Source organism: Aquarana catesbeiana, linkage group LG04 (genome assembly GCF_042186555.1).
Source record: "Aquarana catesbeiana isolate 2022-GZ linkage group LG04, ASM4218655v1, whole genome shotgun sequence".
NCBI lineage: Eukaryota > Metazoa > Chordata > Amphibia > Anura > Ranidae > Aquarana > Aquarana catesbeiana.
In genome coordinates this window covers 371,108,981-371,133,490 of record NC_133327.1, presented here as the reverse complement: position 1 = coordinate 371,133,490, position 24,510 = coordinate 371,108,981, and the positions used below count along the sequence as shown (strand labels likewise).

General features: G+C 43.0%; 1 protein-coding gene across 1 annotated transcript in view; it reads left to right on the top strand.

The window, feature by feature from the left end:
- The window catches only part of SLC22A16 (solute carrier family 22 member 16), a 123,787-nt gene that overhangs the window by 84,400 nt on the left and 14,877 nt on the right, over positions 1-24,510 (top strand). The window contains exons 3-4 of the mRNA XM_073627079.1: positions 15,405-15,522; positions 23,052-23,589. Of these exons, the coding sequence (XP_073483180.1) occupies positions 15,405-15,522; positions 23,052-23,589 (656 nt within the window). The remainder of the gene's footprint in view (positions 1-15,404; positions 15,523-23,051; positions 23,590-24,510) is intronic.

Here is a 24,510-nt window from a genome sequence, read left to right as displayed (position 1 = left end):
TCTTCCTCCCTTCCCCCTTTCCCCAACATGTGCTCCCTCATTTTCACCCATCACTTTTTTTTTTCTTCGTTTGTCCTATCCTCGGTGAGTAAGGGGACCCACGTAATTTTTTCCTGCCACTGGGGGACACAGACAGGGGCAACTGGAGGAATTGGAGCCACTTGCTAAGCACAGTTTATTAACATCAGCTCCGTGGCATCTTACCCCTGCATTTCGTCTTTTAGCCCAATAAGTTCTGACAAGAGTCATGGAGAAATATGTTCCTCTATAGGCCAGGATTACTAAGGCTCACTCTTCCATCTTCCCCATTCTTTTTGTATTGTTCTTTTTGTTTGTATTACCTAGTTCTTCCCTCCCTCTCCTAGGGTATGAGCTAAGCATCATTACCCCAATGGAAAATATGCTTGATACTTAGAGGAGTTTAGAAATGTTATATTTCTGTTCTGTTGTTACCTACCTGTGTGACTATATTGGGCTCATACAGTTATATGTACCTATGTACTATTCAAATATTTACAATAAAACGTTCATGTAAAAAAAATTTTAAAAAATCAAATCTTCCTACATTTAGGGCAAAATGTGCTGGCCGTGATCAGGGGCTGATTCTACTCACACTGCGTGTTTGGGGCACTATACTTTTGGGGAAACTAGTATAGTTCTGGTAGTGATCAAGATACTGATCCGTACCGACATTATCCTAGTAATGGCGGTGATCAGCGACCTATAGTGTGATTGTGATAGTGTGGCAGACAATCTGACACTAACACTGGCTGGGAGGGACATTGCCTGACACTGACATTACTAGTAACAATAATACTGTGATCAGTGATAACACTGTACACTAATACTGTACTAATGGTACTGGCTTGGTGACAGGGGTCATCAGGAGGGTAATCAAGGGGTTAGTTGTGTGTCTAACAAGTGTATGCAAATGTGTGCTGTTTGTACTCACTGATCTGGCTGGGTTTCTTCCCTTGATTTCATTTCTGAATGGCCAGGAGAAATCCAACCAGAGTCTGCATTTACAAACACAGAGATCTGTTCTGTGATTGGCCGCAGCCGATCAGCAGATATATTGCCATAATGATTGGCTGTAACCTGCTGACAAACTTGCGCTGTCTCCAATTACAGTACAGGTCAGCAGAGGGTGAAAACCAGGAAGTACACCGTGACGTATGGGTACGTTGCAGTGCCTGGCTGTGCCGTCCACCTGCAGTAAATGTACTGTGGGCAGGCAGCAAGTGGTTAAAGAAACATTGTTCTAGGAATGTGAAGAATAGGGCGCTCTAGATAACAAGGAGACTTTAACAAACAGTACATGACTGGCTCTTGAGATGTGATCAGTGCACCACAGCAGCACTTCAGAAGAGGGAAGCACACTCTATAGTAAAAACAAAGCAGATAAGAAGGCACTTCTAAATGCAGTAATAAAAAACTTTAATGACAAGGAAGAGTTAAAAACACTAACAAGATGGAAGTGAAAAGCAGGTATATCAATGAATCCATAACATCCAGCGGGATGCCTCCTGGGAGTAAGACAGCTGCAGGTGGATCTTCCACCAACCAGCAGTGGTAAATACAGTCTTTCTGATCCAAGATGGAGGGCTGTGCTGCCAAGACCAGCATGGAATACAGGCAACCGGAAGTGACGTCAGAGTGGGCGGTACATGTTTTGGAGCATGCCCAGTCGCTCCTTCTTCAAACCAAGAAAAAGGAGCGACTGGGCATGCTCCGAAACATGTACCGCCCACTCGGACGTCGCTTCCGGTTGCCTGGATTCCATACTGGTCCTGGCAGCACAGCCCTCCATCTTGGATCAGAGAGACGGTATTTACCACCGCTGGTCGGCTGGAACTTCCACCTGTAGCTGCCTTACTCCCAGGAGGCATCCTGCTGGACGTTATGGATTAATTGATATTTCCGTTTTTCACTTCCATCTCATTAGTGTTTTTAACCCTTCCTTGTCATTAAAGTGTTTTATTACTGCACTTAGAAGCACCTTCTTCTCTGCTTTAAAGAAACATTGTTGTACACACTTTAGCAATTAAACACAGGAAAAACTAGACCAGGCCTTTCAAGATTAATTCAAACTACTTAAAAGGCCATGGAATTTACCATTTACCATTCATGACTGGATTGAAGTCTGTTTAACCTTTGTAAGACTCTAGCCAAAGGAGGAAGGATCCCCTTTATTACATGCTTGGTGGTCATTCTGTTGCCAAAGATATCTGATGAGCACATTTATATGTCACCTTGGGTGAAGCACTCGTTTCTTCAAGATTTAAAGCACACTGCAATTTCGGAGGCATGGTGTTGGAGAAAGCACATATAGAAGATTTGAATCACCAATTTGTTTTTTATCCATAAATTTTTAATTTTGCTGGACTTTGTTGACACTAAGTTTATGGTCCACTTGTTATTATAATACATTATATATTCATGTTTATTGGGCGACTTTATGTCTATTTGCACCCTTTTTTATTATTTCATACTTAAAAGGCCAACCCACAAAACAAAAAAGCAAAGGAGGGGGAGACAAAAACTGGGGCAGATGAAATCTGGAAAAGCTTTGGTTAGTAACCAATCGGTTTTAAAAATGAAAGCTAGAAGCTGATTGGTTGCCATGAAAGTAGTAAAAGTGCTGAGGAAATTCCCCTCTCCATATGTTATGTAAAAGGATAATTACAGATCTTAGATATAAAATAATCAACATCACATATGGGCTCTGGCCATACAGTGCAGGTATGCACAGCTAACCTGCACACCATCACATACTTACCAACTAAAGTACCCTTCTCCAGCACTAACAGATTCAGGGTCATAGTCACAACTCCCTTCCCTGCTGCTTCTTTCCTGTGTCAACATCTCCCCTTACCCTTTGTGTGGCCACTGTTGATGATGATGTTTTTTCATTTGATTCTGAAACAAGCAGGGATATTAATAATATTATATTAATAACATGGTAAAATAGGGCTTACATTTTATTTTGAATTCATTCACAAGCTACTCCTAATACATAGGGATGTAGCCATAAGTCCTTACACAGATTATGTTTTCTCCAGACATATACACTATATTACCAAAAGTATTGGGACACCTGCTTTTACACGCACATTAGACATGTGCACTGCTGAAAAATGTGTTCGTTTTCTTTCGTTTGTTTTTTCGTTTTTCAGGTCATTCATTATGATTGCAATTCACTTAAATTACCGTATTTATCAGCGTATAACACGCACTTTTTTCCCCTTAAAATCAGGGGAAAATCGTGGGTGCGTGTTATACGCTGATCATCCCCCGCCAATCTCCGCTGATTGTAACCGGAGCGGAGCGATCGCGCCGAGATACACATAGCCGAGTGTACTCGGCTCTTCTTGGCTTCGCTCACAGTCACGCTCAGTCTCGCCATTGGACCTGTGTTATGTCATCATAGGGCGGGACTGGGCGTGACTGTGAGCGGAGCCAAGAAGAGCCGAGTACACTCGGCTATGTGTATCTTGGCTCCGCCCAGACCCTGCGATCGTGGCGGCGCTCACTCTGCTCCGCCGAGTCCCTCCGCAGCGCCATATTTAAATCTGTGCAAGGCTGCACTGGGGCAAGGCTGCAAGGCTGCACTGGGGCAAGGCTGCAAGGCTGCACTGGGGCAAGGCTGCAAGGCTGCACTAGGGCAAGGCTGCACCGGGGGGAGGCTGCAAGGCTACACTAGGGCAAGGCTGCACTGACAAGGCTGCACTGGGGCAAGGCTGCAATGGACACTGGGGAAGGCTGCACTAACAAGGCTGCACTGACATGGCTGCAAGGCTGCACCGGGGCAAGGCTACAAGGCTACACTGGGGCAAGGCTGCACTGACAAGGCTGCACTGGGGCAAGGCTGCAATGGACACTGGGGAAGGCTGCACTAACAAGGCTGCACTGACATGGCTGCAAGGCTGCACTGGGGCAAGGCTGCACTGACAAGGCAGCACTGAGAAGGCTTCAATGACACTGACAAGGCTGCAGATGGACACTGACAAGGCTACACTGACACTGACAAGGCTGCAGATGGACACTGATAAGGCTGCATTGATGGGCATTTAAATGTAAGTTTATTTCCCTCAAACATCCCTCCTAAAAGTTTTTTCCTTAAAATTCCCTCCTAAACTTGGGGTGCGTGTTATACGCCGGCGCTTGTCATGCGCCGATAAATACGGTAATTTGAATAAATTTGTAATTTCGGAAAAATTTTAATTCGTTATGTTCCATTCGTTTTGATGCGGTATTCGTTATTTCGATAATTCGGAAAAATACGAAATTAGAAAATTCAGAAATTTGAAAATAAGAAAGAAAATCTGAAATAACTAATAAATGATAGGTATTGGAATTTCCTTTCAAATTTGACTATTGGTGAATGTAACAAATACCAATTTATCCGAAGTTATGAATTATCCGAAATAACGAATGCCGCATCTAAACGAACGTAACGTAACAAAGTAATAATAATAAATAATAATAATAAAATGTTTTAATTATTATTATTCTTTACTATTATTAATTTGTTACGTTCCATTTGTTTAGATGCGGCATTCGTTACTTCGGATAAATTAAAATTCGTTATGTACACTAACAGCCAAATTTGAAAGGAAATTCCAATACCTATAATTTAATAGTTAGTAATAGTTATTATTATTATTATTATTAGTTAGTTAATATTTCGGATTTTTACATTTTTGGGTTTTCGAATTTTTGGATTTTCGTTCATATTTTCCGATTTTCTAATTTCCGAATTTTTTAATTTTCGTTTTTGGAAAAATGTGTTAAACGAGTCTTCGTTAACCACTTGCCGACCGCCTAACGTATATATACGTCGGCAGAATGGCACGGGCAGGCAGAATCACGTACCTGTACGTGATCTGCCTCCCGCGGGCGGGGGGTCCGATCGGACCCCCCCCCGGTGCCAGCGGCGGTCGGCATTTGACTGGGAGCGTCGGGAGGCGAGGGGGAGACCATCCGATCGTGGCCCCCCCTCGCGATCGCTCCCAGCCAATCGGAATCCTCCCCTGCCTGTGTGTAGTTTCACACAGGCAGAGGATGTGATGTCATCTCTCCTTGGCTTGCCAGTTTCCGTCCCAGCGCCGAGGAGAGAAGACATGTAAGTGCACACAACACAAACACACACAGTAGAACATGCCAGGCATACTTTACACCCCCGATCCCCCCCCGATCGCCCCCCGATCCCCCCCCAATCACCCCCCCCCCGTCACAAACTGACACCAAGCAGTATTTTTTTTTTTTTTTTTTTCTGATTACTGTATTGGTGTCAGTTTGTGACAGTTACAGTGTTAGGGCAGTGAATATTACCCCCCTTTAGGTCTACGATACCCCCCTAACCCCCCCTAATAAAGTTTTAACCCCTTGATCACCCCCTGTCACCAGTGTCACTAAGCGATCATTTTTCTGATCGCTGTATTAGTGTCGCTGGTGACGCTAGTTAGAAACGTAAATATTTAGGTTCGCCGTCAGCGTTTTATAGTGACAGGGACCCCCATATACTACCTAATAAATGTTTTAACCCCTTGATTGCCCCCTAGTTAACCCTTTCACCACTGATCACCGTATAACCGTTACGGGTGACGCTGGTTAGTTCGTTTATTTTTTATAGTGTCAGGGGACCCGCCGTTTATTACCTAATAAAGGTTTAGCCCCCTGATCGCCCGGCGGTGATATGCGTCGCCCCAGGCAGTGTCAGATTAGCGCCAGTACCGCTAACACCCACGCACGCAGCATACGCCTCCCTTAGTGGTATAGTATCTGTACGGATCAATATCTGATCCGATCAGATCTATACTAGTGTCCCCAGCAGTTTAGGGTTCCCAAAAACGCAGTGTTAGCGGGATCAGCCCAGATACCCGCTAGCACCTGCGTTCTTCCCCTCCGCCCGGCCCAGCCCAAGTGCAGTATCGATCGATCACTGTCACTTACAAAACACTAAACGCATAACTGCAGCGTTCACAGAGTCAGGCCTGATCCCTGCGATCGCTAACAGTTTTCTTGGTAGCGTTTTGGTGAACTGGCAAGCACCAGCCCCAGGCAGCGTCAGGTTAGCGCCAGTACCGCTAACACCCACGCACGCACCGTACACCTCCCTTAGTGGTATAGTATCTGATCGGATCAATATCTGATCTGATCAGATCTATACTAGCATCCCCAGCAGTTTAGGGTTCCCACAAACGCAGTGTTAGCGGGATCAGCCCAGATACCTGCTAGCACCTGCGTTTTGCCCCTCCGCCCGGCCCAGCCCAGCCCAGCCCACCCAAGTGCAGTATCGATCGATCACTGACACTTACAAAACACTAAACGCATAACTGTAGCGTTCGCAGAGTCAGGCCTGGTCCCTGCGATCGCTAACAGTTTTTTTGGTAGCGTTTTGGTGAACTGGCAAGCACCAGCAGCCTAGTACACCCCGGTCGTAGTCAAACCAGCACTGCAGTAACACTTGGTGACATGGCGAGTCCCATAAATGCAGTTCAAGCTGGTGAGGTGGCAAGCACAAGTAGTGTCCTGCTGCCACCAAGAAGACAAACACAGGCCCGTCGTGTCCATAGTGCCCTTCCTGCTGCATTCGCCAATCCTAATTGGGAACCCACCGCTTCTGCAGCACCTGTACTTCCCCCATTCACATCCCCAACCAAATGCAGTCGGCTGCATGAGAGGCATTTTCTTTATGTCCTCCCGAGTACCCCTACCCAACGAACCCCCCCAAAAAAGATGTCGTGTCTGCAGCAAGCGCGGATATAGGCGTGACACCCTCTATTATTGTCCCTCCTGTCCTGACAATCCTGGTCTTTGCATTGGTGAATGTTTTGAACGCTACCATTCACTAGTTGAGTATTAGCGTAGGGTACAGCATTGCACAGACTAGGCACACTTTCACAGGGTCTCCCAAGATGCCATCGCATTTTGAGAGACCCGAACCTGGAACCGGTTACAGTTATAAAAGTTAGTTACAAAAAAAAGTGTAAAAAAAAAAAAAAAACACAAACAAAAATATAAAATAAAAAAAAAATAGTTGTCGTTTTATTGTTCTCTCTCTCTATTCTCTCTCTATTGTTCTGCTCTTTTTTACTGTATTCTATTCTGCAATGTTTTATTGTTGTTATGTTTTATCATGTTTGCTTTTCAGATATGCAATTTTTTATACCTTACCGTTTACTGTGCTTTATTGTTAACCATTTTTTTGTCTTCAGGTACGCCATTCACGACTTTGAGTGGTTATACCAGAATGATGCCTGCAGGTTTAGGTATCATCTTGGTATCATTCTTTTCAGCCAGCGATTGGCTTTCATGTAAAAGCAATCCTAGCAGCTAATTAGCCTCTAGACTGCTTTTACAAGCAGTGGGAGGGAATGCCCCCCCCCAACGTCTTCCGTGTTTTTCTCTGGCTCTCCTGTCTCAACAGGGAACCTGAGAATGCAGCCGGTGATTCAGCCAGCTGACCATAGAGCTGATCAGAGACCAGAGTGGCTCCAAACATCTCTATGGCCTAAGAAACCGGAAGCTACGAGCATTTTATGACTTAGATTTCGCCGGATGTAAACAGCGCCATTGGGAAATTGGGAAAGCATTTTATCACACCGATCTTGGTGTGGTCAGATGCTTTGAGGGCAGAGGAGAAATCTAGGGTCTAATAGACCCCAATTTTTGCAAAAAAGAGTACCTGTCACTACCTATTGCTATGATAGGGGATATTTACATTCCCTGAGATAACAATAAAAATGATTTAAAAAAAAAAAAAATGAAAGGAACAGTTTAAAAATAAGATAAAAAAATAATAATAATAAAGAAAAAAAAAAAAAAAAAAAAAAGCACCCCTGTCCCCCCTGCTCTCGCGCTAAGGCGAACGCAAGCGTCGGTCTGGCATCAAATGTAAACAGCAATTGCACCATGCATGTGAGGTATCACCGCGAACGTCAGATCGAGGGCAGTAATTTTAGCAGTAGACTTCCTCTGTAAATCTAAAGTGGTAACCTGTAAAGGCTTTTAAAGGCTTTTAAAAATGTATTTAGTTTGTCGCCACTGTACGTTTGTGCGCAATTTTAAAGCATGTCATGTTTGGTATCCATGTACTCGGCCTAAGATCATCTTTTTTATTTCATCAAACATTTGGGCAATATAGTGTGTTTTAGTGCATTAAAATTTAAAAAAGTGTGTTTTTTCCCCAAAAAATGCGTTTGAAAAATCGCTGCGCAAATACTGTGTGAAAAAAAAAAATGAAACACCCACCATTTTAATCTGTAGGGCATTTGCTTTAAAAAAATATATAATGTTTGGGGGTTCAAAGTAATTTTCTTGCAAAAAAAAATTATTTTTTTATGTAATCAAAAAGTGTCAGAAAGGGCTTTGTCTTCAAGTGGTTAGAAGAGTGTGTGATGTGTGACATAAGCTTCTAGATGTTGTGCATAAAATGCCAGGACAGTTCAAAACCCCCCCCAAATGACCCCATTTTGGAAAGTAGACACCCCAAGCTATTTGCTGAGAGGCATGTCAAGTCCATGGAATATTTTATATTGTGACACAAGTTGCGGGAAAGAGACAATTTTTTATTTTTTTTATTTTTTTTTGCGCAAAGTTGTCACTAAATGATATATTGCTCAAACATGCCATGGGAATATGTGAAATTACACCCCAAAATACATTCTGTTGCTTCTCCTGAGTACAGGGATACCACATGTGTGAGACTTTTTGGGAGCCTAGCCGCGTACGGGACCCCGAAAACCAAGCACCGCCTTCAGGCTTCCTAAGGCCGTAAATTTTTGATTTCACTCTTCACTGCCTATCACAGTCTCGGAGGCCATGGAATGCCCAGGTGGCAAAAACCCCCCCCAAATGACCCCATTTTGGAAAGTAGACACCCCAAGCTATTTGATGAGAGGTATAGTGAGTATTTTGCAGACCTCACTTTTTGTCACAAAGTTTTGAAAATTGAAAAAAGAAAAAAAAAATGTTTTTTTCTCGTCTTTCTTTATTTTCAAAAACAAATGAGAGCTGCAAAATACTCACCATGCCTCTCAGCAAATAGCTTGGGGTGTCTACTTTCCAAAATGGGGTCATTTGGGGGGGGTTTGTGCCACCTGGGCATTCCATGGCCTCCGAAACTGTGATAGGTAGTGAGGAGTAAAATCAAAAATGTACGCCCTTAGAAATCCTGAAGGCGGTGATTGGTTTTCGGGGTCCCGTACGCGGCTAGGCTCCCAAAAAGTCCCACACATGTGGTATCCCCGTACTCAGGAGAAGCAGCTAAATGTATTTTGGGGTGCAATTCCACATATGCCCATGGCCTGTGTGAGCAATATATCATTTAGTGACAACTTTGTGCAAAAAAAAAAAAAAAAATTTGTCACGTTCCCGCAACTTGTGTCAAAATATAAAACATTCCATGGACTCAACATGCCTCAAAGCAAATAGCTTGGGGTGTCTACTTTCCAAAATGGGGTCATTTGGGGGGGTTTGATGCCATCTGGGCATTTTATGGCCTTCAAAACTGTGATAGGTAGTGAGGAGTAAAATCAAAAATGTACGCCCTTAGAAATCCTGAAGGCAGTGATTGGTTTTCGGGGCCCCGTACGCGGCTAGGCTCCCAAAAAGTCCCACACATGTGGTATCCCCATACTCAGGAGAAGCAGCTAAATGTATTTTGGGGTGCAATTCCACATATGCCCATGGCCTGTGTGAGCAATATATCATTTAGTGACAACTTTTTGTAATTTTTTTTTTTTTTTTGTCATTATTCAATCACTTGGGACAAAAAAAATGAATATTCAATGGGCTCAACATGCCTCTCAGCAAATTCCTTGGGGTGTCTACTTTCCAAAATGGGGTCATTTGGGGGGGGTTTGTACTGCCCTGCCATTTTAGCACCTCAAGAAACGACATAGGCAGTCATAAATTAAAGGCTGTGTAAATTCCAGAAAATGTTCCCTAGTTTGTAGGCGCTATAACTTTTGCGCAAACCAATAAATATACACTTATTGACATTTTTTCTACCAAAGACATGTGGCCGAATACATTTTGGCCTAAATGTATGACTAAAATTGAGTTTATTGGATTTTTTTTAGAACAAAAAGTAGAAAATATCATTTTTTTTCAAAATTTTCGGTCTTTTTCCGTGTATAGCGCAAAAAATAAAAACGGCAGAAGTGATCAAATACCATCAAAAGAAAGCTCTATTTGTGGGAAGAAAAGGACGCAAATTTCGTTTGGGTACAGCATTGCATGACCGCGCAATTAGCAGTTAAAGCGACGCAGTGCCGAATTGTAAAAAGTGCTCTGGTCAGGAAGGGGGTAAAACCTTCCGGGGCTGAAGTGGTTAATTTGAATATTTTGTCAAAAAAGGAATTCAGAACGAAACAAATTGCACAGGTCTAACGCACATGAACTTTAATGGCCCAGTCTTGGTCCGTAGGGTTCAATATTGAGTTGGCCCATCCTTTGCAGCTATAACAGTTTCAACTCTTCTAGGAAGGCTGTCCACAAGGTTTACGAATGTGTCTATGGGAATTTTTGACCATTCTTCCAGAAGCGCTTTTGTGAGGTCAGGAACTGATGTTGGACGAGAAGGCCTGGCTCGCAGTCTCAGCTCTAATTATCCAAAAGACGTTCTATTGGGTTGAGGTCAGGACTCTGTGCAGGCCAGTCAAGTTTCTCCACCCCAAACTCACTCATCCATGTCTTTATGGACCTTGCTTTGTGCACTGATGCACAGTCATGTTGGAACAGAAAGGGTCCATCCTCAAACTGTTTTCACAAAGTTGGGAGCATGAAATTGTCCAAAATGTGTTGGTATGCTTACACCCTAAGAGTTCCCTTCACTGGAACTAAGGGGCCAAGCCCAACCCCTGAAAAACAACCCCAAACCATAATCCCTCCTCCATCAAATGATTTGGACCAGTGCACAAAGCAAGATCCATAAAGACATGGATGAGCGAGTTTGGGGTGGAGGAACTTGACTGGCCTGCACAGAGTCCTGACCTCTACCCGACAGAACACCTTTGGGATGAATTAGAGCGGAGACTGTGAGCCAGTGTTGCCAATCGCCTGTAGATTTACAGGCAGCCCGTAAATGTAACCCCTTTTTCGGGCTGTCTATTAAAGTCTGTTACGGGCACCGGTGCCCCTAAAAAAGATGGCTGCGAGCCGACCATGCAGCTGCGCATGCGCTGTTCCAAAGCCGGGCGGGCTAGGGAAAGCTCGTATACGCTCGGCCGGGCGGTGCATGCGCAGTAACATAATTGCGCCGCCCGGTGCCATTTTTCGATAGAGAGAGAACACGATGGCCAGTGACTCCTGCAGTGCACTCGTCATAGGCGGAGGAGCCGAGCAGGGATGGCGGTGAGGAGGAGGATAGTGAAACTGTGGTGGATATCATAGCAAAAAGGGGACAGAGTGAGAGGAGGACATTACTGGGAGCCGGGAGGCTGAAGCCGTGCCATGCAGGGGACAGAGACTGATGTGCTCTGTCCACCATCATATTACTTCTCCAGTCCACATCATCATTGTGCTGTGTCCTCCTTCTGTGCCCCTTTCACCTCTCCACAGGTCAGGGCAGCACTGTGCTGCCCTGACCTGTGGAGAGGTGAAAGGGGCACAGGAGGAGGACACAGCACACCGATGAATTGGAGAAGTAATATGATGGTGGACAGAGGAGGAGGCTACTGTGAGGGGGTGAAGAGGACACTATCATGCCCGCAGCCCCTGTCCACCTCCTGTAGTATGTTCGCAGCCTCTGTCCACCTCCTGTATCATGTCCACAGCCTCTGATCATCTCTTGTCTTTTATCATGTCTGCTGTCTCTGAGGGGGATCCTAGAAAGGAGTCAAGAGTGGGAGCGCCGCCGGGATGTTGATTAGGGGAAGAGACAGGCATGTGTGGACTGTGGAGAGGAGACTATAGAATAAAACCAGAGCCACCAAGCTGGAGCCATCTGACTGAGCCCTGCACGGTGTACCTGAGAGGAGGTCAGTGAGAGCGCCACCAGGCCAGTCTGAGAGGGGTCACTGATGTAAGGGGGGAGTGAATACAATAATGTAAGGGGGCACTAATATAAAGGTTCCCCCCATATTAGTAATCCCCCCCTTACCGCTTAGTGTATTCACTATGCGGAAGGTGGTCTCTGGTCACCATGCTGCAGACTCTGATGCAGGATGGTAAGGGAGAGTGCTGGCTGGGTTATAGTATCCTGACCTTCATGTAAATTGAGAAGTATGTTTTTTGACTTTTGTTTAACCGGTTCAATACAGGGCATTTTCACCCCCTTCCTTTCCAGACCAATTTTTAGTTTTCAGCGCTGTCACATTTTAAACGACAATTGCGCGGTCATGCGATGCTGTACCCAAACAAAATTGACGTCCTTTTTTTCCCCACAAATAGAGCTTTCTTTTGGTGGTATTTGATCACCTCTGCGTTTTTTATTTTTTGCGCTATAAACAAAAGAAGAGCGACAATTTTGAAAAAAACACAATATTTTATACTTTTTGCTATAATAAATATCCCAATTTAAAAAAAAAAAAATGTTTTCTTCAGTTTAGGCCGACACGTATTCTTCTACATATTTTTGGTAAAAAAAATCGCAATAAGCATATATTGATTGGTTTGCGCAAAAGTTATAGCGTCTACAAAATACAGGATGGCATTTTTAAAAAAAATGTATTTATTTTTTTTTACTAGTAATGTCGGCTATCTGCGATTTTTTTCATGACTGCGACATTATGGCGGACACATCGGACACTTTTGACACATTTTTGGGACCATTCACATTTATACAGCAATCAATGCTATAAAATTGCATTGATTACCTTATAAATGTGACAGGCAGTGAAGGGGGTTAACCACTAGGGGGACACGAGGGGTTAAATGTGTTTCCTAGGGAGTGATTCTAACTGTAGGGGGTGGGGACTCACAAGGGGAGGAGACCGATCGGTGTTCCTCTGTACTGGGAACACAGATCGGTCTCCTCTCACCTGACAGGACGTGGATCTGTGTGTTTACACACACAGATCCACGGTCCTGCTCGGTTAACGGGCAATTGCGGGTGCCCGGCGGACATCGCGGCCGCCGGGCACACGCACCGAGTCCCGAGCAACGCGGCGGGCGCGCACGCGCCCCCTAGACGGCCGGGAAGCCCAGGATGTCATATGACGGCCACCCAGGATGGGAGATCCCATCTGCGGCCGTCATATGACTATACGCGGGTATTGAAGTGGTTAACCTAAACACATTGCTAATAGCACTAGCTATGTGTTTATAGTTCATATATTGATATTTGTACTGTTTAACACTAAAAACAATCATTTTAGGTACTTTTTTGCAGTGTCAGTAAGGAATGCGGATCTGCCAGTAAATTTCATGGTTTTTTTTTTGGGTCAGTAAAAAATTGGTGCCGTTTGTAAATTTTGGCATTCTGGCAACACTGTCCAACATCAGTACCTCACAAATGCGCTTCTGGAAGAATGGTCAAACATTCCTATAAAGGTATTCTAAAATAAAGGGTTCTTGCCTCAATCTGCAACACCTTGTGTGGATCCTGGCTGCAGTCTCCTTCTGCCATCTGCATGGATCACATATGACAGCTTTCCTCAACGCCAGGCAATCCATGGTGACAGCCTGCTCCACCCTGCCTGTAGCACACAGAAGGTAATTGCCAGCCTCAGATGTGCTACAAGACTGTGTAGAGGAGGGTGTGTCTATTCCCTCCACCCAGGTGTCAGATTACACTCAGCTCTCTGCCCTGTGCCAAGTGTGTGACATCAGATCCCTGCCCTTGCCTCCTGGAAGCTAAGAAATAACATCTGATCTATTTTCTTTAGAAGGTTCTGGAGGAAAATTGTCTAGTCACTTCAGTGGGCTTATGTAAAGGTTTATTACAACTTTAAGTGCTCCTGAAAGACTTCTTCCTGACATTTGTGACAGCTATAATGTTCCAGAAATTATACCCAAGTGCTGTTTAGACAGATTATTTCCAAAAATAGATGCTGGAAGCCACAAACAAGAACACTTTCAATCTGCACTTTAGATAAAAGCAACATTTTTTTTGTTTTAGTTTTGGATATAGAATAGATAAGCAATGTCTTTTTTGATTGTTTGCTGAAAAGAAATCTGAATTATTTATATGCATAATATTAGAATGAATTAATTATTTAAATTACCCACTTCCGGACCACCCACCATCGTTATACGTCGGCCTTTTGGAGAGGAGTATCGTTGTTATGGCAGCAGCTAGCTGCCATAACCCCGGTATCCTCTTCTTCAGCGGGCGGTCTACTTTCAGATGAAAGTGGTCTCTGCGGCAGATTCGCGGGGAGATCACTTTTATCAGCAGCTGGAGAGGACTACGGTGCCCTCTGCCTCTTACCGGAGCTGTTGGCAGTGGCGGATGTTTACCCTAGTCTGATATGGAGACGAGTTAGGGGAAGGTGGCCCCCACCCATCTCCATATCATTGCAGGGCAGAAGCAACATCAAAACGTCACTTCCGCCCATAGCTCTTAAAGGGCAATTTATTTATTTTTTGTATTTTTTTAAATGACAACATTTATTTATTTATTTATTTACGTTTGTATTGCATTTTAGAGTAAATATGAGATCTGAGGTCTTTTTGACCCCAGAGCTCATATTTAAGAGGTCCTGTCATGTTTTTTTCAATTACAAGGGATGTTTACATTCCTTGTAATAGGAACAAAAGTGACACAGTTTTATTTTTTTAAAAAACAGTGTAAAAATAAGAAATAAAAGGTGAAATAAATAAGAAAAAAAAATGTAAACGTGCCCTGTCCCAACGAGCTCGTGTACGCGAGTAGTGCACGCATATGAAAACGGTGTTCAAACCACATATGTGAGGTATTGCCACGATCGGTAGAACAAGAGCAATAATTCTAGCTCTAGACCTCCTCTGTAACTCAAAACATGCAACCTGTAGAATTTTTTAAACATCGCCTATGGAGATTTTTAAGGGTAAAAGTTTGTCGCCATTCCACGAGCGGGCGCAATTTTGAAGCGTGACATGTTGGGTATCAATTTACTCTGCGTAACATTATCTTTCACAATATAAAAACAAATTGGCCTAACTTTACTGTTGTCTTATTTTTTAATTCAAAAAAAGTGTATTTTTTCCAAAAAAAGTGCGCTTGTAAGACCGTTGCACAAATACGGTGTGACAGAAAGTATTGCAACTACCGCCATTTTATTCTCTAGGGTGTTAGAAAAAGTATAATGTTTAGGGGTTCTAAGTAATTTTCTAGCAAAAAAAAATGTTTTTAACTTGTAAACAACAAATCTCAGAAAGAGGCTCGGTCCTTAAGTAGTTTTAATTAGAAGGTTTGCAATGAATATATTGTTTAAAAATTCTAATACAATTGTTATTTTTCTCCCAATTTCTAGAGTCGGAAGACGACCAATAATGTGGATCACAAGTTCATGCCAGTTTTTATTTGGTGTTGCTGTGGCATTTACTTTCGACTATTACAGCTTTATCATTGTTCGTTTTTTCCTGGCTACGGTGTGTTCATGTTTTATTATATGTTACAATATAACAAGCTCTACAAGTATTAAACTAGGTAATTGAAGCATACAAATTTCAGATGATATAAGATTTTTATGTTTTTTTCAGAAATAGACACACCTTGTATTGTGAAAAGTGTGCACTTCTACAGAAAGTGTACACTTCTGGTTGCCAATAATTTGATGATTCATTTTGCATTGATATTGAGCTCCATGATAAACTACATATACATTTTTTTATAAATGTATATATAATATACAGCTCTTAAACATAAGACTAAAAACTTTATGCAAAATATAAAGTGCACAGTGTTAAATCTATATATACAATTATGACATCAACATGCACAGTGCCCATAAATAAAATGCCTTGTGTCAACGCTCAGTCTGTGTTCAGTGTTATGCCCCGTACACACGGTTGGATTTTCCGATGGAAAATGTGTGATAGGACCTTGTTGGAAATTCCGACCGTGTGTGGGCTCCATCACACATTATCCATAGGAATTTCCGACACACAAAGTTTGAGAGCTTGCTATAAAATTTTCCGACAACAAAATCCGGAAATTGTCGGAAATTCCGATCGTGTGTACACAAATCCGACACACAAAGTGCCACGCATGCTCAGAATAAATTAAGAGATGAAAGCTATTGGCTACTGCCCCGTTTATAGTCCCGACGTACGTGTTTTACGTCACCACGTTCAGGACGATCGGATTTTCCGACAACTTTGTGTGTCCGTGTGTATGCAAGACAAGTTTGAGCCAACATCCGTCAAAAAAAATCCATGGGTTTTGTTGTCGGAATGTCCGATCAATGTCCGACCGTGTGTACGGGGCATCAAACTCCACAAAGTGGCATATAAATTGTGCTCCACAGCCTTCTCAAATCCTTTTCATCCAGTCACCACCTTGTGAATTTACCTCCACCCTCATGAAAACCACACCAGATATATTGATCCTATATGCCTTGGGTCAAACTGCGCTTTGTTGCCACTCTGGGTTTCCACCACTCCTTTACTGTTCATATATACCAGTTTTTATGCACCATAAACAAAACTGCACCCAGGGAATCACTTTGCCACCGCTTCTCCATGCATATCCCATAATGATGTACAGCCCACAAGGAAAAGACAATAAAAGGGCTTGATAGCATTAAACCATATTTTATTTAAAATATATAAAAAAAACAAATACACTCTCATCAAGAGTGCTGTCCCCCGACACCCAAGTGTTGTGCCTAAACCTATGCAGTTACCAGCTCCACCACCTAGTCCAGTGCAAGCACAGTCCATGTGTAAGATGACGTCACTGGCAGGAGCTCCGCCCCGATACACATTTTATTACTTGGAACTCTCCCTCCCTAAAGAAAGAGCCAAAGCTTTTTTGCCTATACTTTTCTTCTGGATCCCAGAAGTGCACTTATTTCTGCACTTACAGTATCTCACAAAAGTGAGTATACCCCTCAAATTTTTGTAAATATTTTATTATATCTTTTTATGTGACAGCGCTGAAGAAATGACACTTTGCTACAATGTAAAGTAGTGAGTGTACAGCTTGTATAACAGTGTAAATTTGCTGTTGTTTCAAAATAACTCAACACACACCCATTAATGTCTAAACCGCTGGCAACAAAAGTGAGTATACCCCTAAGAGAAAATGTCCAAATTAGGATAAATTAGCCATTTCCCTCCCTGGTGTCATGTGACTTGTTAGTGTTACAAGGTCTCAGGTGTTAATGGGGAGCAGGTGTGTTAAATTTGGTGTTATCGCTATCACTCTCATACTGGTCACTGGAAATTCAACAGGGCATCTCATGGCAAAGAACTCTGAGGATTTGAAAAAAAGAATTGTTGCTCTACATAAAAATGGCCTAGGCCATGTACCCCTCCCCACTTTTCCAAACTCCCTGGATTGCCCCAAAGCACATCCCCCCGTCATGCAAAAATCACCCACTAATATTCCCAACCCTAACCTCCTTCCGAGAAACTTGCCAGAAACATAACATCTCCTCAATCCTAGGCCCAATGACCCCACTTCGCCACAACCTGGATTTCACCCCAGGATCCTCCACTTCCTTCCTCTCAGACACCTGGCCATACGCCATCATCCGAGCGGAGCACTTTTATGAGAGCGGCCACCTCCTTACTCAATCCCAGCTGGCCACCCGGATGACTAACCACACATTCCCATTCTGGACGTACATACAGATCCAGCACTTCTTGGAAAGACCTAACCCTCGACCTGATTGGTCCCGGCAGGCCACCCCCTTTAAGTCTCTATGCCTGAAATCGGAAACCCCAGGCCCACCTAATCTCTTACACATACGTGTTACTATTGACAACTTTAACCCCAAGTCTAACTTGGCTAGCCGCCAATGGGAACGAGAACTCACCATTGATCTCTCAGACCAGAAATGGAAAACATCTGTTCATGTATCCACAAGAGGACAGTAAACGTCTATGCACAGGAAAATGCATTCAAAATATTTACTAGATGGTACAGAACCACCCTTAGGCTACATAAAATATCCCCATCACTCTCCTCTCAATGCTGGAGATGTGAGGGCAAGCTCCTCCATATCTGGTGGAACTGCCCTAAAATACAACCCTTCTGGAAGGAAGTGCACCGACTCATGAACCAAATTACCACTTATACTCTTGAATTTTCTCAAGCGCAGTTTCTGCTACATCACTCCTCAATACCGAAAAACACGTACATTCACTCACTAGCCATGCACATGGTGAACTCAGCTAAGATGTGCATCCCAGCTAACTGGCGCTCCCCAGAGCCACCATCCATAGCCGATTGGTTTACATGAATACAAAAAACCGCAGACATGGAGGATCTTATACATCAAGTGAGAGATACCCCCTCCAAATTCGGAAAAGTATGGATATGTTGGTGACACTTGGTCACAACAGACGAGTACAAGACACTTAAGACTAAGAACAACCACAAAGCTGCGGCAGGTGAGGGAGGAAAGACCGCTGAATCCCGAGACCCCCCCAGCCCAATGCCTACCACCCAAAGATGACTAACTCACTCCCCCCCTTCTCAATCCCCCCCATCAACTCTCTTAAATACCCCTAGTCACCTTCCAGAACCCCTATCCCCACATTAACAAATATCTTGTTCCAGCTATCAGTAACCCAAAGTTACCACAAGGACACTTATAACATAGCACATACTTTACTCTATCCGATAATTGCTAGAAGGTTTAGAAGGAATAGAGACTTAACAGATAATAAACATCACTAATCCAAGGAGAAGGAGATCCAAGGAGAAGCTACATCTAATACCACAAGCTATTAGAACAGAAAGTGAACAGCCTGAGCGACCGAGGGTTCAATATCATATTATGAAAAGGTTGTTATATTCAACCCATGCATCGCAATTACATTTCTTCATACAGATATATATTTACAAGTTCGCTACCACGGATGCGATCGTTCATGTACATGTAGATGCCATATCTCTGATAACTCAACAACAAAAGTGCAAAGTGTTGTCTCCTCTCCCCCTCGACACAGCTTGCTCCCAGATGGGGTGTCTGAGGGAGAGGAACAACACCTCCTGCTCTATACCTAATACGCAGTATCATTGATATGGTTCACCTAGGCTGGCTAATTTACCACATTATATGCCTGTACTTGAATGACTGTCCTCATCATATCTCAGTGTATGGCAGGTTCTGGTTAATTGTATTTTCTTTGCTTGTTTTTGTGAATAACTCCAATAAAAAATTTTTGGAAAAAAAAATGGCCTAGGCTATAAGAAGATTGCCAAGACCCTGAAACTGAGCTGTAGCAGATTAGCCAAGACCATGCACCAGTTTAACAGGACAGGTTCCACTCAGAACAAGCCTGGCCATGGTCAACCAAAGAAGTTGAGTGCACATGCTCAGCATCATATCCAGAGGTTGTCATTGGGAAATAGACGTGAGTGCTGCCAGCATTGCTGCAGAGGTTGAAGGGGTGGGGGGGTCAGCCTGTCAGTGCTCAGACCATACGCTGCACGCTGCATCAAATTGGTCTGCATGGCTGTCCTCCCAGAAGGAAGCCTCTTCTAAAGATGATGCACAAGAAAGCTCGCAAACAGTTTGCTGAAGACAAGTAGACTAATGACATGGATTACTGGAACCATGTCCAGTGGTCTGATGAGCTCAAGATAAGCTTATTTGGTTCAGATTGTGTAAAGCGTGTGTGGCGGCATCCAAGTGAGGAGTACAAAGACAAGTGTGTCTTGCCTACAGTCAAGCATGGTGGTGGGAGTGTCATGATCCAGGGCTGCATGAGTGCCGACATGTATTGTGACATACTGAAGCAGAGCATGATCCCATCCCTTGGGAGACTGGGCCGCAGGGGAACATTCCAACATTATAACGACCCCAAACACATCTCCAAGATGACCACTACCTTGTTAAAGAAGCTGAGGGTAAAGGTGATGGACTGGCCAAGCATGTCTCCAGACCTAAACCCTATTGAGCATCTGTGGGGCATCCTTAAGCAGAAGGTGAAGGAGCGCAAAGTCTCTAACATCCACCGGCTCCATGATGTCGCAGGGGAACATTCCAACATTATAACGACCCCAAATACATCTCCAAGATGACCACTACCTTGTTAAAGAAGCTGAGGGTAAAGGTGATGGACTGGCCAAGCATGTCTCCAGACCTAAACCCTATTGAGCATCTGTGGGGCATCCTCAAGCAGAAGGTGAAGGAGCGCAAAGTCTCTAACATCCACCGGCTCCATGATGTCGTCATGGAGGAGTGGAAGAGGACTCCAGTGGCAACCTGTGAAGCTCTGGTGAACTCCATGCCCAAGAGGGTTAAGGCAGTGCTGGAAAATAATGGTGGCCACACAAAATATTAACACTTTGGGCCCAATTTGGACATTTTCACTTAGGGGTGTATTCACATTTGTTGCCAGCGGTTTAGACATTAATGGCTGTGTGTTGAGTCATTTTGATGGGACAGCAAAATTACACTGTTATACAAGCTGTACACTCACTACTTTACATTGTGGCCAAGTATCATTTCTTCAGTGTTGTCACATGAAAAGATATAATAAAATATTTCCAAAAATGTGAGGGGTGTACTCACTTTTGTGAGATATTGTATGTGACCCTGATTCAGCCTGGACATCAGAGAGCCGGTCCAGGCTCAGCAGGGATCCTGACAACGTCAGGATCCAGCGAGATGCCTGACTTACAGCTGGCTCAGCCTGTCAGCACACCCCTGAGATCCTGCCCCTCCACGGTGTTCCAGTGAGAACTGGAGGGGCAGAGCAGAGAACCAGTGAATGACAGTGAACACTCTGCTCAGTGAAGACTGAGAACTGAGCGATCAGCAGTCATATGATTGCTCAGTTCTTGAGCGGATTATTTCTGCAGCCATCTAGGCGAGTATGAATGTTCATTTTTTTCCCAATACCACACTTCTCCTTTAAGGCAAAACATTTCTAGCCTTTAGAATCACTTTAGAATACCTGATTTATCTGTGCTTTTGCCTGCAATTTGTCAGGTCAACCCAATAGAAGAAACTGATATTTCATCTTTTTTTTAATAGTAGATGTTAATGGTAGTATACACTGTAGGTCTCCTCTTGTTTTCTGACAGGGGCTAAAAACAAAAGTCCAGGCACACAGACAAAAAAACAAGTGAAAGATCAAAAAAATTAAGTATAGCTGTGGCCTCTGCTGTCCAAAAGGCATAGACAAATGAGGGCAGAAAAAACAATCAAAAGGGGTGAATAGCGCTGATCAGCAGACATAAATAGAATCCTCAGAAGCGAAGCAAAGACTTTTTATTGTTAAATTGAAAAAAAGGTAATCACCAAGGCATTCAGCAGTCTGTTGATGGTCATAAAGAGACTTGGATTGAAAAGCTGGCAGTACCTGGAGGCTGGATGACACAGGGGCTTGGGGAAACCCAGCACAAAGCCGTGAAAAAAGGAATACAGGAGCGCCACTGGTGGGGGGGCCCATCCAGAACCGTGGAGCCAGGGGTCCAATGAAGGGTCGAATGTTGGACGGTTTCTATTAAGCCAATACCGGCCAATATTCGTCCTTAAGGATCCTCCTGATTCTGATTCATTCACTGTGGACCTTGCTTTCTCTGCTTCTTGACTTCGTTAGTCGTCAAATCACTCGTCATCAGGAGTAGCACCTATCTCACTATATTTCCTAATTGTTGATACCGCAGTGCCTTTTTCAAGTTTGTTCAATATATTCTGTTGCGCTGGACCTGTACTTTATGTAATATATAAATAAACTTTCTTACTGGCAACAAAAAGAATAGTAATAGGAAAGGATAAAATGTAGTTAGCCTATAGGCAATACTGGTAACTGATCCTTGTTCAATATATTCTGTTGCGCTGGACCTGTACTTTATGTAATATATAAATAAACTTTCTTACTGGCAACAAAAAAAATAGTAATAGGAAAGGATAAAATGTAGTTAGCCTATAGGCAATACTGGTAACTGATCCTTAACCCTCTGCTTGCTTTTTTTTTTTTGGCACAACTTTGACAGTTCAGATCCCATTTAAACTATGTACAGACTTGAAAGGCCAATGTGCCTCTTACAGCAGCTGGGGAAGTGAGGATTTTGCGGAACCTGGCTGAAAATAGCACTGTTGTTATTGCTGAATGAAAGACAGCTTTTCATTCATTACACACTAAAAGCTATGCTGTGCATTAAGAATATCGCTATTACCGGTGTTCACTTCTTATATATCTATTTCTAAAACCTGTCAGATGCTTGTAATATTAACTGTGACCCTAAGGGGTTGATTTACTAAAACTTCAGAGTGCAAAATCTGGTGCAGCTGTGCATCCAATCAGCTTCCATTGTTTTTTTTTTGTCAAAACTTAATTAAACAAGCTGAAGTTAGAAGGCTACCATGATTGGCTACCATGCACAGCTGCACCAGATCTTGCACTAAATAGTTTTAGTAAATCAACCCCAAATGTGTTGTTTTATTAGAGCCGGTTCACACTGGGACGACTTGCCAGGCGACTTAGCCGCCTGACAAGTCGCACCCCGTTCTGTACAATGGAACCGTTCTAATTGGAGCGACGCAAGTCTCTCCAACTTAGAAAAAGGTTCCTGTACTACTTTTGGGGGCGACTTGAGGCGACTTGCATTGACTTCTATATAGAAGGCGTTTTGCAAGTTGCCGCTGCTGTCGTGTTCAAGTCGCCTGAGGCAGTCGCGCTGCAAGTCGTGCTGCCTCAGTGTGAACCGACTCTAAGACCTTATATGATGGTGTGTTGCATATTTCTAGTGAATGTCTCATACATCACTATGCAAAATCTACTAAAGAGTACAGAACAATGGAACCCTCCATCAGATTCTGCATATGTTCTTACATGGTGAAAATAGAGGTAGTTCTACTGCTAATGTCTTGAAGATCTGTAAAGAACTGATATGGAATAAAATGCTGCCTGAATATTCCAAATAAGATAAACAGAAAATGAACAATGCTAATAGTATATTAAAATTTTGAATTCTTCCTCCTTCTTTCTAGGTATCCAGTGGCTACCTCGTAGTAGTATTTGTATATGTGACAGAATATATAGGGATCAAAGCTCGCACTTGGGCGTCAATGCACATCCATGCCTTCTTTGCCGTAGGAGTTATGATTGTTGCTTTGATTGGTTACCTCGTGCGCACTTGGTGGATATACCAAATCATTCTTTCTGTCACCACCCTACCCTTTCTCCTATGCTGCTGGATGCTTCCTGAGACTCCTTTCTGGCTGCATTCCCAGGGAAAATACAAAGAGGTTGAAAAAGTAATAGCCACAATGGAAAAGTGGAACAGAGTGAAAACTCCCTGCAAACTCTCGGAGATCTGTCCTGTAGAGGAAACAAAACGTGATCATGCTGAAGATGTCAAGGTGTCCAAAAATCATAATGTGTTTGACCTGTTTCACAACTGCAGTTTTGCAAGAAGGACCATTTCTGTTTGGCTCATCTGGTTTACCGGTAGTTTGGGATACTACGTATTTGCTCTAAACTCTGTAAATCTGGGAGGAAATGAATACTTGAATCTTTTTCTTACAGGTATGACAATTTCATAATTTACATTTATTTATACTAAGAATATATGGCACTCTACAATTTCATCATTACAGTTTTACATTGCTCTCAAGCTCTTCTGTGCACGCTTCCTGTGTTATCGCAAGGAGCCTCCAATTCCCTAGGCAGTATGGATGAGAAGAGGGGAGAGATTCAATAGTTCAACAAGGGGACAACTGGGCAGGGCTGGCACCGAATCTTGCAATTTCAATTAACAAAATGGCATATGATGCTATTTGAAGAGCAAATTATATGTACATTTCAGCTGGTCAGTAGGTATTTTTCTGAACTTGTAGCGTCTTTAATCACTTGAGTACAACCCTGTAATACCCGTTCATTACCGGGCCATTTTTCAGTGCTATGATAGTTTAAATCACAATAGAACATTTTACCCAAATCAATGATATATAATTTTTTTAGACAGATAGAACTTTCTGTTGGTGGTATTTAACCACTTAAGTATCAGCCTGCAATTCCCCTAATAATAACCATTTTTGTAGTTTTCGGCGCTGTGATAAATTTGACTGACAATTACTAAATTATGCAACACTGTACCCAATGGAGTTTTATATCATTTTCTTTTCAAGCCAGTCAGTGCTTTCTTTTTGTTGTATTTATTAACAACAAGTTTTTTTATTTTTTACTATAAAAAAAAAAAAACACATTTTGAAAAAAATAAAGTTTCCATTAGCTTCTGTTGAAATAAAAATGCCAGAATAGTATGAAAACCACCAAAATTACCTGTTTTCGGAAAGCAGACACCCCAAAGTGGTCTCATTTTTGTCACAATTTTTGTGACGAAGAAGAAGAATAAAAGGAACATGCTGGTACTGAGGAGGTTAAAAAAAGGATCTTGAGAATAGTGCACTAGATAAATCCATGTACAGGTCATACACAGAGGAAAGA